Here is a 17,363-nt window from a genome sequence, read left to right as displayed (position 1 = left end):
TTTAATCTGGCAACTCAGGTTGACATTCCTATCTTCCTACAGTTGGTTCATGGTCCTTCCTCCTCACTGTCTCCAAGAAGCATCATGCCACCTTCCCCACATGGTGTCCAAGACCTTCCTTCAGCAGGGAACACTAAGAAATGCCTCGTGCTTTGGCTCCAGCGTTGCCTTTCACTACCAAAAAAGGGTTCTGGGACCAGCTTAAAATCAGAAATTTACACAAGCAAGAACTATCAGGTCTTTTTGTCCTCCTCTTTCGATTCTGGAGCCTAGGGGTTAGTTGTCCAAACAAGACCAACCCCCTTTGCTTTTTAATGACAGCTGAAACTCTCATGTTGTAATGTAAATAAAGCGAGCCTTTGAGGAAGAACAACAAGTACAGGGAGACTCACAAGGAAATCACAAGAGTTGGCAGCACCACATCTTCTAGCAATCTCTGTGAGTCACTCAGACTCCGTCAGCAGGGTGCTGAGGTCTGTGGTGTCCCGTCAACCTGACTTTCAGCTGTTGCAAAGGCCAGTAATAAAAGAAAAATGTAGGGAGAGGCTCATCCCATAGTTCTCTCTATGTAGGTGGGTGAGATTTCCAAAGGCACTGAATTGGAGACTCCTCAACACCTGCATTACTTGTTAAAATGTAAATGAGATTCCTAAACCATTTCTGATTTTTATATAAATTGTAAGACAAGTGCCTTGGCTCCCACTGGGCAGTTGAAGCTGTGCACTTACTGCTTCCTCACAGACTTCACAGCAACTCATCAGGAGAGGCTGTGAAAATTCTCTTTTTTGGTATTAGTCTATATTAAAACAAGCAGAGTTTTTGGCAGGACGTGCTATTTTCTTTTATAAGCTTAAAAAGGTGTTAGACAGTCATAAGAGACTGCTACATAGCTAAATTAGTGTCAGTTTTGAATTACCGAAAAATTGATGCCTTGCTATTATAAAATGCTTTAGGCAATGCTGTTGATTTTTCACCAGTTCGCTTAGTCACTACCTTACCGCAGGCTGCTGAAGTAGAAATTCTTCTGTAACTCTGTCTTGCAGTGAATATTTGCAATTGTGCTGATCCTGCATCTCCAAGTTATATACCTTCAGCTGGTATCCGCTTCTGTATTCACTGCCTGTGTAGCTGGTTTTGGTACTGATGCTTCTAAATGTAAAGCTAGCAAGAGATGCAGTGGGTTGCAAACGGCGCTTTTCTAAGCACAGGCAAAACCGTACAATCCCAGGGTATCTGCGATGCTTGAGGATTGTCAACACCTCACGGACTGGGAAGAAGGAAAAGCCTGCAAGATATTTTTCAGCTAATGGTGTCCATATGTGGACAAAGAGGTCCAATTTTGATCTCTGATGTGCACCAACGGAAAATCAAAGTAGTTTTGCTGATGTCAGGGAAGCTGCTGTCATTTTTAGGGCCAAAATTGGTCCTAGCATGTCTTATAGAAAGAAAGATACATTTTTCTTTCTGAAAGAATTTTAAGGTCTTCACTTGGAAACGTCATGGAGAAAATGTTTTGCCCTGAGAAATTAACCTTTTTTGAACAGTCAAACAACCAGAAGAGGAGAAAGGGTGCTTTGAACTTCTCATTTTGCCCCAGCTTGACAGGTGACAGCACAGTAGGACAAAAGCGATGTTAAAGAAACTAGAAAGCAAGCAAAACTTTTCTGAGAAACCAAGATTTTCTGTTCCAATACTTTGCATGTTGCTTATCTTCATACTCGCTATCCAGTTGAATAGCAGATCCCCCATGAATTGTAAAAGAACTTATCTTCTCAGTTTCACAATCTACTTGGGAAAATTGCCATGTAAGCACGGGGAAATGTGACACATCTTTTCAGCATGAAGTGTTAAGCAGCTAAAATGACAACTATGTTCATTAAACCATCCAGGCAAGTAGAAGGCTCACATTTTATAATGTTTTAACTAGCTCTTCTTCTCCTACTACATTAAGCTGTCACCACTTCTCGTATTTTAAAGTATCTTTATGACCCACTTTCTTCTCTTAAATATTTCGGTAGATCTAACCAAAAATTATGGAGTTGTTGCTAAGGAAGATGGATTTTTCATTCTAGAAAAAAAATTCTCGTTACTCTCCTTTTCACTCTTATTCACGAGCGTTTTGCCCCTCCAAAGGTAGATACAAGGAATAAAAGTGATAAATTTTTCCAAGTTCAGTTCAAGTGAGTAAAAGTGTCACAGAGTAAAGGCTGAGGAAGAAAGAGGCCACGTTGTAACATCCCAAGAGCACTATGCTGGGACAGTGGCTGATGTGTCACCTGCCTGGGGCTGGTGGAGTTCAAAGGGTTCTTTTTACTTCATTCATCTCATTGGGAATTAAAAGCAGCCTTTTGGTGGATGAGTATTTTGGGATTTTTCTAAACTGATCTGTTGGTCTTGATTGCAGTCCTGAAGGGGTAACAAAAAACAAGTACTAGGACTGACATGAGTCAGCATCACAGAAGGGAGGTCAGGGATTTCATGGACAGGGATTGGATTCCCCTCTTGTTCCCTCAAATGAGGGGGGAGGCCCAGAGAAAGGGATTAATGGGAAAATGTGGGGTGCTGCTTTCTGTGCAGCTTGGTGTGTTCAGGAAGGACCAACCTACTAGGACTGTTGCTCCAGAGCTGACCCCAGTTGCTGCAGGGAACATCTCAGCTAGTCCCTGCTCCTGGTCAGAGTCCTGTTGACTTAGTGATGCTCCACCTGGGCAAAAGAGACTCTTTGTGTAGGACCTATCAGGTCATTTACCTACTGTGACCTCCTTTAGTGATAACCATTTTGCAAGATCCACCAGATATACCGCTGTATTTCTGTGGGACTGAAAATCACATCCTTGGTGGCTTGCAGTTCTGGAAGGTATTCACTCAGTGGCCAGTGTTGGTCATTGCAGGAGACAAATTCAGTTTACAAATATTTCTATCAACACAGAAGTGGCATTTTTCCTTGTTCTAGTAATTACTATTTCATTCTCAAAACAGCTGCCACCATTATCCTCAACGTCAGACATGGTCCCTAGGCACCTGGGGGAAAAAGTTACCAACAAATCTCTGATAGGCTTTCCTCATCATCTTATCGAAGCATACTGCAAACTCTTCCAGCACTCTTGAACTCATTAACAATAGCTATAGTGAGCAGCCTATGCCATGCACAGCACTCTCTCTCTCTTTTTTCTTTTTACACAGATACCTTAAAGTATATAGGAATCTTTTGTTCTTGGTAGTCTGTAATTTAGGAACTCATTGAATGCATTTCCTTCCTTTCTTGGCTTATTTTATCATTTGTGCATTTAATTTTGTAGTAAGTAAGTGCACAGCAGCTACCACCTTAATATTCTCTGCTTGCTGGAGACGCGTATTAGAAGGAAATAATGTCAAAATTTGCAGTAATAAGACAGAAACTCTTGCCTCTTATCCAGAAAGACACAAATGGGCTGTTATTTTGCAGTACCAGAGTTCATTCCAACTGTTCTTTATCAGAAAATGCCGTTTTGATTGAGAACAATTAATACATTCATGGGATTTCAGGTCCAAAGGGACCTTACTGATCACCTGCTCTGACCTCAGCATTTCCCCATCCGGGTGGGGACAAATGACATTGAAATGTGGTTTATTGCATTGCATGTTACTGACTTTCCAATCATGCTTTGAATGTGAAGGGAAAATAGGTTTTCCTCCTTGGTTTCATAGATAAAAAAGGTCTTTTATCAGACTGTAAAAATAATTTATTCTTCCTGGATCCATCAAGAATGAGCAAATGGGCTGCTGCTCAGAGATTGTTTGGGGTGAATTACTTGATCAATAGTTCCAGCCATCAAGAAAAGGTTGTGTTTAATGCAATTCTGCGATCCACTTTAATCTCCAAGGGTCTGCAGATACTGCTCAGGATAGGCTCTCATCATTAAAGTGCAATGGTGTGAAAGGAGGAATAGGATATCCAAGAAACATTTACAACCACTTTTGGATTAATTTTTTTGATGTGAGACCCAAATTTTTAACTTGAGCATTCAGCATGAGGCTGCTGAACTCAGGGGTGAGGTGAGGGGTAGGCCGAGATGGCCTGTCTTTTGGAGGTCCTGAGTAGCTCCAACTCAACACCAGGAGCAGGTGCAAGTGTGGAATCCTTCTGGGCATGAAACTGAACTGGCTAGAAACCCCACCTAAAATAAGCCCATATATAAACCTGTGAGATATAGTCTGTTTTTGCAGAGCTTTCAATCTGTGTAAACTAGAGGAAGAGAAGCAGATATGGAGATGTGAGGGGCCAAGGTCTCATAGCCCTGCATTAGGAGGTGGCTATCCTGATAGATGGAGTCTCACCCTCTCTGCTAGCCTTGGCTGTGCTTGTATCCTTGCCTGCAGTATTAAAATCTGTTAAGAGACTACTACCTCCATTTTGATCTACCTCAAAGACAGAAATTGAGTTTAAAAATAATTTTGCTGGATGGATAGTCATGTAGAAGCTTAGACACTTCTGAGCTAATGTGGATTTTTGCGTTGGATGTTTTAAGTTCTTGATGCAAAGAGCACTATTCTACACCGTAGGAGAGTGAAGGAAGCAGGATTATAGGTGTCCTCACCTGTCCTCGGTGCATTTGAAACCCTTCAGGGAATATGACAAGGTGTCTGCTACAAGCCCGCATGTCAAGACAGATTTGTATGACTAGCTTTGCATCCTCCTTTTGCACTGGAATTTCACACGGGGGGAAGCAGGTGAACATCATGCAGTCAGCCTTAAAACTAATGTTTGCCACATGAATTGGCCTTCATTTAAGTGATGGCAGGACAGAAAAAGCATACAACCGCAGTGTAGTTTTGTAACTGGTTTGTAGAGTTGAACTACAGGCCAAGGGCACCTGTTGGTCCCTGCACAGAAGAGCCCTCTGTTGAAGCCTGTGGAACATGGTAGTTAGTCTATAAGGTCATATAGTCAGGCCATCGAGTTTTAGCCCCCAAAATTTCAGCCTAGTCTGCTGCCTGAGAGCGAAGATGTGGATTCCATTAGATAACTGGACCTAATCCAAAGCCTGTTGAAATAACTTAAGAGCTTTCTGTATTTTCAATGGAATAAGCCTGTTTTTAAAGTGCAGCTATTTGAATTCATAAAAAAGAGTTACTTTGCGATATTTCCTTGATTATCCTTCTCCCTTAAGATTTTGAATAGTGAACATTTTTATGGGGCTGTACAATTCATATCTCACTTCATGGTGTCCCCACAAATGGCTGCAGATGCTATTTCTGTTTTACCTTTTTATTTGAACTGGAAATGTTTCAGTGACTTTCCAAATGTTCTGAGCTCTTCATTGGCAAAAACCATTTACAGGCAACGATGATCAAATGCACATGTTATGGCTGAGCCTGGCTGGTTTAATGGCTATGTTTGTCATTTTCCTTTCACCCTCAGCTTTATATTCAGGCCAGACGCCCCGAGAATCTGACCTTATCCATTGCCAGAGCAGCATACCATTCCCATCCCTTGCGGTTGCAAGGCGTGAACAGAGGAGCACCATACCAGCAGTACCAGCCTGTCATCATGCTCGAGCAGGCTTATATCATCCAGTGGGACGGCAGAGCACCTGAGGATATTATCCTGTACCCGATCAACTTCAACAGGTACTGCCCTATGTTGTTAGAAAATGTTCTGTTTTCAAAAGGTTTGGAGCTTTAACAATTTCCCAGGTTATTCACAAGTGACCTTTCAAAAGTCTCAGCAATTTCTGAGAGCGTGGAAGCAAGGTGTTAATGGCTGGCACTTACTGATGCAAAGAGATGCCTCTGCTTTCACTTTATTCCAGCTTTTTTGATGTGCAGAGACCTTTCTCTTTCCAGAAAGTTTTGAAACAGAATCCAAGTAAGTCCTGGCCTGCTGTCCCTGAAATCCCTCCAGAAGAGCTCTGGCTCTTGTTCGTTTGTTTGTACTAGTTGCTGCACACATAATTTATCTCCCATATATATAAAGTGCAGAAATACATCAGAATGTGCACAGAGCTTTGCATCTTCTGTAATCCAAACAGCACTGCAATCGCTGTTTCTTTTTACATAAAGTTTTAAAATGTTAGGACTCAGTACAGCAAAATTGTAGGCTGTGCTGTATTTATTTGCCATGTTTTCTTCTAGCATTATATAAAAGCAGAGTATATCCATCTTAGATACTACTTTTTTCCCTTGCAATCTGTTTCATTTTGCATAATTTCATTTCTGGTTTTTAGTACTGTTCTTCTTGCTTTAGTGAAATTACTTGTGCTTTGCACTGGTACAACTGTTAGGAGAGAGTCCTGCAATCCAGTCGCCTTAGCTGTGACAGACATTGCTATGGTTTGCACAGATGAGATGCTGCAAGAGATAAGCACCACAAAAAAACCTGGCCATCACCTTGGGTTCTGCAGTTTGTGTGACTCCTCAGTTATTGAAAAAAACACAATACAATAAAAGGACAGAGGTACGCAAATGGAATCTTCCATGATTACACACAACCCAGCCACACACAGGCTCAGATTTGCAAAGCAGGTTTTAGATAGTTGACATGAAAGAACTCAGAGGCACCGAGGACGTGAAGCAGCACGTACCACTGGTAAATCTGGCGGGTTCCCAAGTTCATCCAGTATTATCCACCAAATCCCACACCCATCCTCTGCTCCTCCAGCAGAGTATCACTGCTGTGGTTTTAGCTTAGGGTAGTTTTGGCAAAAGCTTGAGCTCTATTTGGTTCCCCTGAACTTTGGAGCTGAAGAAATTTGGGGAAAAATACTGTCCTTAGTTCCCATTATGAAGCCCCATGGGAACATAGCTAACAAGGGCAATGTTTCCTCTTTATACATGCCCATTATAGCCAGTGACATATATCTGGTCCTCTTGAGTTAAAGATGTAGTAGCTGTAGGGCCATGACCGAGTAGCTGGAGGATCGTTGTTTGAACACTCCTGTCACAGAGGATTTATTAGAATTAAATCACTGTTTTCTGTATTAATATATCTTTGTGCTCTTTAAGGAAGAGGTAAACCCATTAGTCACTCACAGGCAAGCTGAGCTTTGCAATTATTATCTGTCTTAAAATTATTAGCTATTTCCTTGCAATTGCAGAGCTAAGTCTTCTGCTCGGTAACTGGTGGTTACTCTATCAACTGTGCCAATTAATACTTGCCAAAGCTTTGGTCCATGGTCTTCAAGCACAGATTCAAATTTGAAGGCAGCACTGGGTCTTTGGTAAAACTCAGCTTGAAGTTTAGCTCTTGTTCAAGCAGCAACTTAACTACATTTTACTATGGAAAACCACAATGTGGTTGTGGTTCTCTTTGTCTTGTGTGAAACCAGTTATTTGAGCAGGGCAAAGGTCTGTAGATTTTTCTGATCCAGAAACAGTTGGCAAGGTATGTGTTTTGAAGAATTATAAAGAAGAAATATGCTGTAACAAAGGAAAACCACAATTTTACTTCATTCCATTTAGAGCATCTTGCTAAGAAATAACTGGGAATGAAACATGTGGCTGCTCTGTGTACACCTCAAGTATGCTGGATGCTAACTAATGCGAGACTTAAGGCTGATGCAATGGCAGTAGTGAAATGTCCAGACTGCATGCAAAAACATGGAGAAATGAGATTCCTGTGGAAGGGTAAAGAAATTGAGGTGAAAAAGAGGATTTAGGAGTTTGAAGGAAAGCAAGTGCCTGCCTAAGCAGTTCCATGTATGACCTTTATTAAACATTGTATTCCAATTATTTCTGGAATGGAAGAAATCTCAGATTGTGGAGCCCAGATTAATCAGAGTTAGAAAATCAGGCAAGACTTTTACCTAAGTGGCTTTATGTTTTGTTTGTTCTTTTTTAGTCCAAAATACTCAATAATCTGCCAAAAAATGAGCTCTTAACATAGTAATATCTGTGCAGAATATGTGATGCAAACCAAAAAATGTTTGATGAACTTTAATAGCAATATTCTAGGATTAATGATTTCAGACATAATCTGAGTGAACAATTAAACTATTTTTAGTCTTGTCATTGTAAAATGATGAATAGATATATCCGGGATGCTGCCTTTGCAGCTAGACAGCCCTCATGCTTCTGGAGTGATTTGCTCTACGCTAGCTAAAAGAAGGTCAGAGGGGAAATAAGGAATTTGGCAGGGAGATGTCTACCAGGATCTGGATTTCTGTGGAGGTCAGGCATAGCACTGATGTTGAATACTTGCATGATTAACGCTTTCCCTGCCCCTGAAGCACTGTAGAAAGACCCAATAGAAGTCATGCCAGTTCAGACATCTATTAGAAGACTGGAACATCTGGATTCCTGGGGTGGGCAGGAGCTGGTCGCGATGAATTCCCATGACTCAGCTGAAATTGGCAGCGCTGCTTTCTGCGAGCTGCAAATCTCGTCCAGTGAGTTCAGAGGCACCGCTCGGGTGGATTTACTCAGGGGAGGAGGACACCAGTTAGAGCACAGTCACCGAGCAGATCTTTTTCTTTCTGTTGTGGGCACCTGAAGGGTTGCTGCAGTACATGTGTCTTCCTCGCACTGATTCAAACCGTGTTTAGAGTAATTCTTCAGTTTCTTCTCTTCCATCAAAACACGTAGCTAAACCAAACAAAATTGCTGTGTCTCCACATGCTGCCATCTGCAGCCATGTGGTGCAAATGAGCTGTTTAACGCATGCCAACTTCCCTTCCAATGAGAGATGTACATGTTTGCATTCATCAGGGTAGCTGTGTCCCTAGCTGACTGATGGGCAAATATAAAGCCACGGCAGAGACCTGCAGACTGTGTTTTCAGGCTGCTGGGAAACATAGCTGTCTCAGCAGAAATGCCTTTTTAAGCTATAGATAGGGTTGTCTGTCTAACAGCTAGGAGTTTCCCTGTGAGGATGAGAAGGCGGTTGGGTATTGATGTTTCTGGAAAGAGGTAATGCAGGACAAGTAACTTCTGAATGTTTTGGCAAGTGAACAGAAGGAGAGTGCCGGCTGGAATTTTAATGACCAGGAATGAAGTGTGCTCCAGAACCAGTACAGATCTGCTGAGGATTGCTCTCATCGGGCATAAAGCATGTGCAAAACCGTCATGAACGGAGACCTCAGACCCCTCCTCCATGGGCTTCATCTCTTTGTAGGAGCGGTGTCTGCCCCCTCAGAGCTGTTTGTATGTTTTCTTGGGGGTTTTTTCTGCTTCACAGAAGTATGAGAATGATCTGTAAGACTGAGTTAAGGGCTTTCCTCAAAATTACTACCCTGAAGCACAGAGGCCCGCAGAGAGCATCAAGCATGTTACGAGAGGGGGGAGAGGCTGGTAAGCCAGGAGGAGAGGATGGAAAACAGTATGTGGTTGCAAGTAAGTGCCTCCTTTCAGGTGCTGGAAAACAGTACAAAGATTGGCACTTCATACAGTAAGCAAAGTCAGAAATGAAGTCCTTCAATTTAATGACCTAGGCTTTGTGCCTGTGCAAATTTGCTAATCGCAGAAGAAGCTAAGGCAAATACTATTATCAAAGGCACAGTGCTGTTCAGTCAATCAGCCAGGCTTCTTTGTGTTATCAGCCCATCTAAAGACAAGAATTAAATCTCCTCAAAGCACATATCTGAAGTATAGTGTAATAAGTTGTGCTGTTGAAGCAGCCTGAAAAGCAGTGGCAATTAGATTAAAGATTCCTTGTTTTTAATGAGCACAGGCAAATATTTCTATACTTGGTCTGTTAAGGCTCAGTGGGAAGGGTTTTCCCTTATTAGGGCTCTCTGCTGTGGTTCGTCAGAGAGAAGTCAGGGAAATGTGAGCAGCTCATAGTATAAAGAGGGTGGTTTTTGTAGGTAGATTGACACAGTCCTGCAAGCAGGGGCTTTCCTTTGTACTGCACCTCTCCTGGCAGATGCTGGCTCCAAGGTCAGTGCAGGGCAGCCTTCCCCAGGCTCTCTTCGTCGGCACCCTCTTAGCTTCACCTGGAGGGGTACGGTGAGACTCACAATATCCATGTTCTTTGGTGCCTTGTTGCAGGAGTTGGATCCTTATGAGAGCCTTCAGAAAAAAAAAAATCAGCAGGGGAGGGCCAAATTTCTTGTCAACAGCAAGCAAAAGTTCAGATGTCCATGTGTGTGTCTGGGCATGTGTTCAGCCTTTTCCCTGCTGTGGTGTTTGTGCAGGGATGGGCACAGGTGCACTGCTCAACTCCTGTATTTGCTAGGCTGGAGTTCTGTGCTGAGGCTTGTTATCACATTCACCAGTGAATAATCTCAATTATCTGAAAATTCAAGAGCCTGAAATGAGTTGGTGTCTAAATTCTTCATTAAAAATACTGGAGCCTTTGGACGCTGGGTGATATGAAGCCTCTAGGATGCTGCAACCCATCCAAAGGTGGAGATTTCAGTGCAAGCAAACTTATGCAGTCCATGTCTGCACTGGGACTCTGGGGTGCTTGTTATATTTGTATTTGTCAGGGTTGTGTAGGTAGGTGTTTTTGCTATGGTTTCTTATCCAATGCCAGTCTGATTCATACTTTCAGCTACTTGTCATTTTTTTGCGATTAAATTCCTTAGCGGTGATAAGGTCTGGAGGAAAGCAAAGATAATGAGACAAGGCTAGAATGTACTTGTTGCAGACTTGCCCAGTTTATGGATATTTTTCTTTTCTATATTCCTAGATTGTTTCTTTTTCAGATTAGTTCTAAATGAGTTTTTCCTCTTGCTTCCCAGATTGATAAATGCACAGGAAGGCAAAATTAGTATTTCAAAGTGGAGCTAACAGTTTAAGGCTGTGACTGTTTTCTTGTTCTTGTACATACATGAGTTCTGACCTCGATCCCCTAGATCTGGATGTAATACAAGTAACACCAGACTATTTCCAATCCTAATAAGTAAAGTGCTACTTGGGTTTCATAGCCTGCCCCTCCTGATAACATCTGTAATTCAGAGTTAATCATCCACACAACACAGAAGTTAGCAGATATATTTGAATTCCCTTCTGTCTATTTAAATCCCTTAAATTACCCACAGGTCAACCAGTGGATGAAAGCCACAAGATATTTTTTTTTAATTGGAAAGAAGCTAAAACGTTTGCCAGAACACCAGGTTGCAGATTGCACTGTTTTAGTATAGCTGGGCCAAAGCGGGTGCTGACATTGCCACGTTCCAGTGATCCTAAAGCCCCTTCTTTGCCTCCCCACCTGCAACCCTTGCTGCTCGCTGTCCTCTGTGCCTTGCGCTTGCAGCCGGCCCGGTGGCAGTGGTCGGGATTAACAAGGTGACTCTGAGGAGAGACGTCCTTCCTGAGATGATCATTTCACAGCATGAATTAGAGCAATCTGAGCATCAGACAGTCCCCAGATGGCCATGGCAAACCAGGCTGCTTGTCACTTTGAAGCCTGGCACATGAAACCTGAAGGTTTTTCCTTGCTTTCACCCTTCTCCTGGCCCATGGAATGGGGCTTGGGGCTCCTCAGGGCCACCAGCCCTCCTGACCTGATGTGCATCTGAGGCACAGCAGCAGGAAAATACAAAATACACCATAGTCAGTGACAGAGTACTTCGGAACGCATTAAAAAAGATACAAATTGAATTGGGATGTGATTCCTCCATGAAAGCATGTAGGGTGGGAAAAAAGATGATAAGATTATGTACTGTATTTAAATGCAGGAAGTTCTTATTTTTACTTGAATACCATTGTCTGTGAGCCAAATGCTATCTGAGTCAGTCCCAGGTTTCATGAGTATCAGCAGAAGTGTACCCCAGGGCAGGATCCCTTCTATAATTTGTTGAGCTTTGCAAAAGGAAAAGTCATTCTTATTGCCTAAGGAGGCACATGGGTAAACCCAAAAATTTTAATTTATATTAAGAGATGGCCTATGCTTTTGAATTTTTAATGGCGTTTCCTAAATGGCAACATTTAGGAAAGACATTTAAATCCCAATACACACAAGTCTAGTTAGCTAAACACATACCTAACTTGTTACTATCCCCGCAGCAAGCGGTCTTCCAGAAGAGTCTATCCTTAATAACAAGATCTTGAAAAAAATTGCTGGATGTTGGCCCAGTAGCCGTATTTGTCATCGCGGGGAATTTGGATGTGTTTAATGGACTTGGGTTGAAGGCAGAAAATTAAAAAAGAAATCTAGAAACAGAGAAGGAGCGAGTGACTGCTGCAGGGAGCCGGTGGGAAACATGGGTTCAAGGGAAAGAGCTTGAACTGAGAGAAAGCGGTGAGGACATGGCGAGGTTCCTTGCAGCCCTTTCTCCATTCTTCTCAGCACCCGTGAGATGTGTGGGTATTTCTTTCTCCATTTTCCCCACCAGTGATGCTGGTTGGAGAGGAGGTGGCTTGTCCTGAAAGCAGGTTTTGTGACAGAAGAGATTCAGCCTGGTGCTGGGCAGACTGTTGTGAGGTTGGGAGACATTTTTGGAGAGAAAAAAACAGCTGTATCCTGACTGAGAGCAAGGAGCATTGACCTCCTGTGATTTGTTCTTGGGATGGGTTGAAGGCTGAATGGTGGCTTTGCTTTTTTTGTCTTTTGAAGTTCAAAATTCAGCCTGTGAGAGACAAACTTACCAAAGCAGCATGTGGGGGTTTCTGCTTAATTCCCATATTATGAACAGGAAAGTTTCAAATTCCCAGTTGTCTCACTCCCTTTGAAAGTTCACCTCACATAGATGTTGATCAAAATGTCAGAGAGGTTGTTTTTAAATAGGAGTAATAACAGTTGGGGGAGACTGACTCACTGGATGAAAGTCTCTTGTTTTTTCGAGACCAAGGAAAAAATAAGTAATTTTTAGTTGTACCCTACAGCATTCCCTCATTAGCTTACCCCAGGTTTTCATCAGTGAGATCAGGATTTGGACCGTGCACTTCCATGGTCATCAGCTACGTGACACACCATGTCAACAAACATGGTGGAGATGTTTTCTAGAGTCATATTCATCAGCTTAGAAGTTCCCCTAGCTAAAATACAGCCAGGATTGATGTCCAGCATAACCAGCAACACCAGCACTAGATCATACCCATTTGCCCAGGACTGATACTCCATCCGATGTAGTCAAGGGGCACGTTCACAATATTGAACAAGTGTTATTTGTCCTCTCCCAGGCAGTAGAGTCCCAGACATGCACTCTTTCTATGTTTACTCCGGCCAAATCTCTTCTCCAAGTTACATGACTCACTTCACATCCCACCACTCACAAAAGTCTCCCCTCCTTTGCCTGCTTGATCACGTTTCTCTGAGTGGCTTTGCCTTTGGGAGTGTGGGGTTGAGCTGGGGGGGTTGTTCTGAGGGTTGTAAATGAGGTATGTATGTGTGTACGTGCAGATCTGTATCTACCACATGTCCAAGAACAGGAAACCTCTTGCCTGCTTTTTTTGCCTTTCCTTCGTCCTTTTTTGCTTTTGCTTATCCCAGGAATCCTGCTCATTGCCAAAACATAAGAATACTTTTTTAACACTTTGCCTGATGTTTTTACTTCACCTGAAGGAGCCAGAATTGCAAATGCCAATATCCTGGTGAAAAAAGAAAGTCTTCTTGGGTTTGTTTCACCCAGCCATTTCCAAAAGGAAATAAAGAGGCTAAATACATTCATCAAAATGCATGAAACACACTGTGGGGATTGTTGAATGACAGTAACAGAGGGGCAGAAGTGTCAGGTTTTATACATGCTGGTGTCGGCAGACTCCCAAAAATTTTCCAAGTGGTGTTTGATACTGGGAGGACCTACTAAACACTGACTTTTTGCTAGTGCATATTTAGCTTTTCTCCTTCAAATGCCAATTTTTTTTTTGTAAAAACACATAGGAAAATGTTGGCCTGATTAAGAACAAGAATGAAAAAAAGAAGACTAATGTTCCTTACTTCTGAAAAGAACTGAACTTTAACATTAAAAAAGGTTGTGAACACACTTACTTAGTTTTGGGATGAAAATATTAAGTAGCTCAAGTTAGTTTCCTACACATGTTAATATGGCTGTCACTTAAACTGTCAGCTAATTCCAAAGTCAGAATTTCCACCTGAGAATATTTTTATTTGTTTCTCTTGCAAGAAACTCCTAAGAATGAAAGTTTAAAAAAAAAAAGTCCTGTGTATTGCTACATTGGAGAGCATTTTGTGTATGGACATATTTTGGACATATTTTGTGTATGTGCAGGATAGTCTGACTTCAGCCCTTGTGTTTTAAATGATTTTTTTCCCTTCGTTTGTGCTGGTCTTTAAGCATAGGAGCATCTAAAGCTACAGATGTTCCCGCAGCATTCAGGCAGGTGTCTGAAATTACTCTGAATTCGTAATTTGGGATCTACTATGAATTCAGTGTTTTCTCTTCTTGCTAGTGCTGCTTGTGTCTCCAAGCCTCCGGGGCATCTGCAAGGATCCCAGCTGACATGCCAGTACTGAGAGCAGCAGAACAAGGACTTATTTTTCTTATTCTGCCTGCAAATATTCACAGTTTATCGATCACCCTGAAAAAGATGAAGGCTACCTGCACTTGAGACCCAGCCAGGAGGTCCTTGGTGGCCAGTGCAGTGGCTGACTAAAGTCATTACACTAAAGTGGCTGAGGAAGGCACACGCACATCTGTTTTACTTTGAATGCAACGTCCAAGACGCTCCATGCCTGATTACTGCTTGTTGCCTGAGGTTGCATTTCTCCCTCGGTTTTGGCAATGGCTGGAGAACAGGCACCTAACACCCATCCGCTGGCCAGCTGCAAGGCGCAGTCCTGTGGACCGTCCCGCAGTAGCGCTGGTGTTTCTTGCTTCGCTTTTCCTGGAGATGGTGCCCAGTTCAGCCGCACAGGCAGGTATTTGGGAGGGTTTACAGTGGATTTTGTACAAGCTGAAGAAACAGAACTGAAGCACAGAACTAAATAGGAAGCTGTTAAAATACCACTAAATTAAAGAGAAAATAACCACCTTATTCTTTCCTATATTTACATAAAGGATAACTTCTAATGCCTTCCCTTCTCACATCTCCTCCCAAGCCCTTTGTTGTGGGAATGCACTTATTTCCATCTCTTCCTCCACAAACTCCAAAGTAGGTGCTTTTCATTTGATCCTTTCAATCTTGATATAATTTATTTCAGCGTTTCACTCAGCTTGCTCCTGTGCACACTAGGCTCTAGCACTCATATTCCCAAATGCCCCAGCAACTCAAGGCAGTTGCAGCTGTGGGTTTTTTCAAGCTTTTTTTTTTTCTTTCACCTTCCAATTGCCTTTTCTAGTGCCTTTCTTGTTCCCCAGGGAGGTGGCAGCCAGTGTAGCACGGCACCAAAGCCAGTTCCCAGCATCTGAGGGAAATGGCAAGTCCTTTTATTGATGGTGTCTTCAGGGGATGAAATGTGCTAACGCAGTGCAAATCACCCTTATGAAACAGCCAAATGTCTTGGGACTCCGTCCTAAAAATATTCCACAAACATGGCTCTGGTGCATTTCTTTCATTTCCTCTAGTCAGAGGCCAAATAATCTGAAAATATATCCGTTTTCTAGCTGTCCTGTGTTATGACACAGCTGGAGCTGGTTAAAATCTAGAGGGCAGTATCTGGCTTAAGCTGATGGGTCTTTGTGCGGCTTTGATTTATTATTCTAGAACAGCCTGTCCCCTTTTCCATCCTGCAGATAGTTTTGTTTTGTTTTAACGAGAAAACCAGAAAAAGAGTGAAATAGCTTTGCTTTTGTGCTCTCCATGTGTAATGCAAAGTAGAGGTCTAGGCATGCAGATTCCCAGATTTCTCCAAATCGAAGCGGTTTTCCCCCATTTATCGCTCTGCAGACAGGGATGGGTGGCAGGTCATTTCAGGGCAGCCTTTGGAGAAACTTTGTCTTCCTCAGCTTTTTAGAACCCAGAAAGACAGCCGATGAAGGTGGTATTTGTCTTTTTCTAAGCCAAATGTGTATTCTCGCATTTTAACCAGGAAACCAGGTAATGAATACATTTAAAGCCTGGATGGTTTTGGCGATATGAGGAAAGCTAACCATGGTACTGGTTCAGGCACTTTGGTGTGGTACACTGAGCCACTTCAGAAGGTGGAAAGAAAAAAAATAATTAAGCTAATTATCTTGCTATTCGGTTTTTCTTTTCAAGTGTAAACTTCTTGTGGCTTTCTGCTTTGTACAGTACAAGTGCATCCCGTAGACAGGAAAGAGCGTCGGGTTTTGTGGAGGAGCCTTCCCATCAGTATCGGAAGTGCACCGTAGCTGCATCTTTTGGCTCTGAGTCGTGTAACAAAGGTTTCTAGTTTGGAGCCAGTTTTTCTCTCCATGAGGGTGGCGATGCAAATCACAGCATAAAGGAAAGCTATGGGGGCAATTTTTTGTAAGTGTGCACGCTGGAATTGTGATACACAAGAGTTAAAAGATGATCTAACTTCACCCTTAGTTATTCTAAACTGACATTGAAGAAAGAGCAGGGGAGAGGGAGATTTTAATGGAAACCGTAATAATAAACTTTGCTGTAAAGTGGAGGAAGCAGGTCTCTTTAGACCGTGGCTCTGGTTCAAGTCAGAGATTACTTTCTAATTCCTGAATCTGTGCCCCCGGTGAAATGTCTGCTGGATGCCGGTTCCCTCTCCCGCAGCAGCTCTGCATGAACTAAAACAAGCCCTGGCTGCCTCGGGAGACGCGAGTGGGTATGTGACTGGTTGTCCTGCAGCCTTATGGGGCAAGGAAGAGAAAATCTGTGGGTTTAAGCCATCCTGGCACCTGACTCAAAGTCCTCTGAGGTCAGCCGGGGTCCCTGGATCAGACCTTCGTAATAAGCAGCCGTTGTTTCCAGACAAAGCAAAAAAATCTGATTTTCTTTGGCTTTGAGGATTTGTTGTGTTTTTTTAAAGGAGGAAGAGAACCTCAAAGGACATTTCTTTGTTTTCCCCTGAAGACTGTACTCTTGGCTGCAGACCATCTCTCCTGTACTCAAGCCCTTAAGTGCATTTTCTCTCTTTCCCCCTGCCTCCCCTTCGTGCCAGCAGAGGAGACTGGCTGCACGTCGCCCTCTGCTACCCCAGGGAAGCCGTTTTCCAGGTGGTGGCGGATATCTACCAGCGACGGACAGGGACGGTGCACAGCGTAAAGCACTACCTCGCCTCTCCTTCCCGGGCCAGCACTCTCAATGGGACCGGCGAGCGGCTCTTCTACTTCGACAGAGCATCGGGGTGAGCCCTGCATTGCCCCTGAATGGGCAGCAAACCTTTGGCGTCTTTCTCTTACCAGCCCCAGCGTCTCCTTTCCCTTTCTCATAGTTAAACTTCAGGCCCATCCATCTTGCATGGTCTTTTCACTGATTTCAGGTCAAAACGGATTTAGAGGCTGCAGTACCCAGGTTAGGTCTATTTCTGTATCGCCGAGCAGCAATTTGCATTGCCTTTTAAGAAAATGGCTGATTTCTTGCCTGGACTGAGCTCCTTTGAGGCGTCCCTGCTGCTCAGA

General features: G+C 43.0%; 2 protein-coding genes across 6 annotated transcripts in view; both read left to right on the top strand.

The window, feature by feature from the left end:
* Positions 1–17,363, top strand: part of CEMIP (cell migration inducing hyaluronidase 1) — a 119,559-nt gene that overhangs the window by 28,731 nt on the left and 73,465 nt on the right. The window lies entirely within an intron of this gene.
* LOC142411761 (cell surface hyaluronidase CEMIP2-like) overlaps positions 1–17,363 on the top strand; it is a 58,404-nt gene that overhangs the window by 31,971 nt on the left and 9,070 nt on the right. For all 4 annotated transcript variants that reach the window (XM_075506184.1, XM_075506186.1, XM_075506185.1 and 1 more), the window contains 2 exons: positions 5,402–5,610; positions 16,907–17,089. In XM_075506184.1, the coding sequence (XP_075362299.1) occupies positions 5,402–5,610; positions 16,907–17,089 (392 nt within the window). The remainder of the gene's footprint in view (positions 1–5,401; positions 5,611–16,906; positions 17,090–17,363) is intronic.

This window comes from Mycteria americana, chromosome 6, assembly GCF_035582795.1.
Source record: "Mycteria americana isolate JAX WOST 10 ecotype Jacksonville Zoo and Gardens chromosome 6, USCA_MyAme_1.0, whole genome shotgun sequence".
In the NCBI taxonomy this organism is placed as follows: domain Eukaryota; kingdom Metazoa; phylum Chordata; class Aves; order Ciconiiformes; family Ciconiidae; genus Mycteria; species Mycteria americana.
This window is presented reverse-complemented; position numbering and strand designations above follow the sequence as displayed.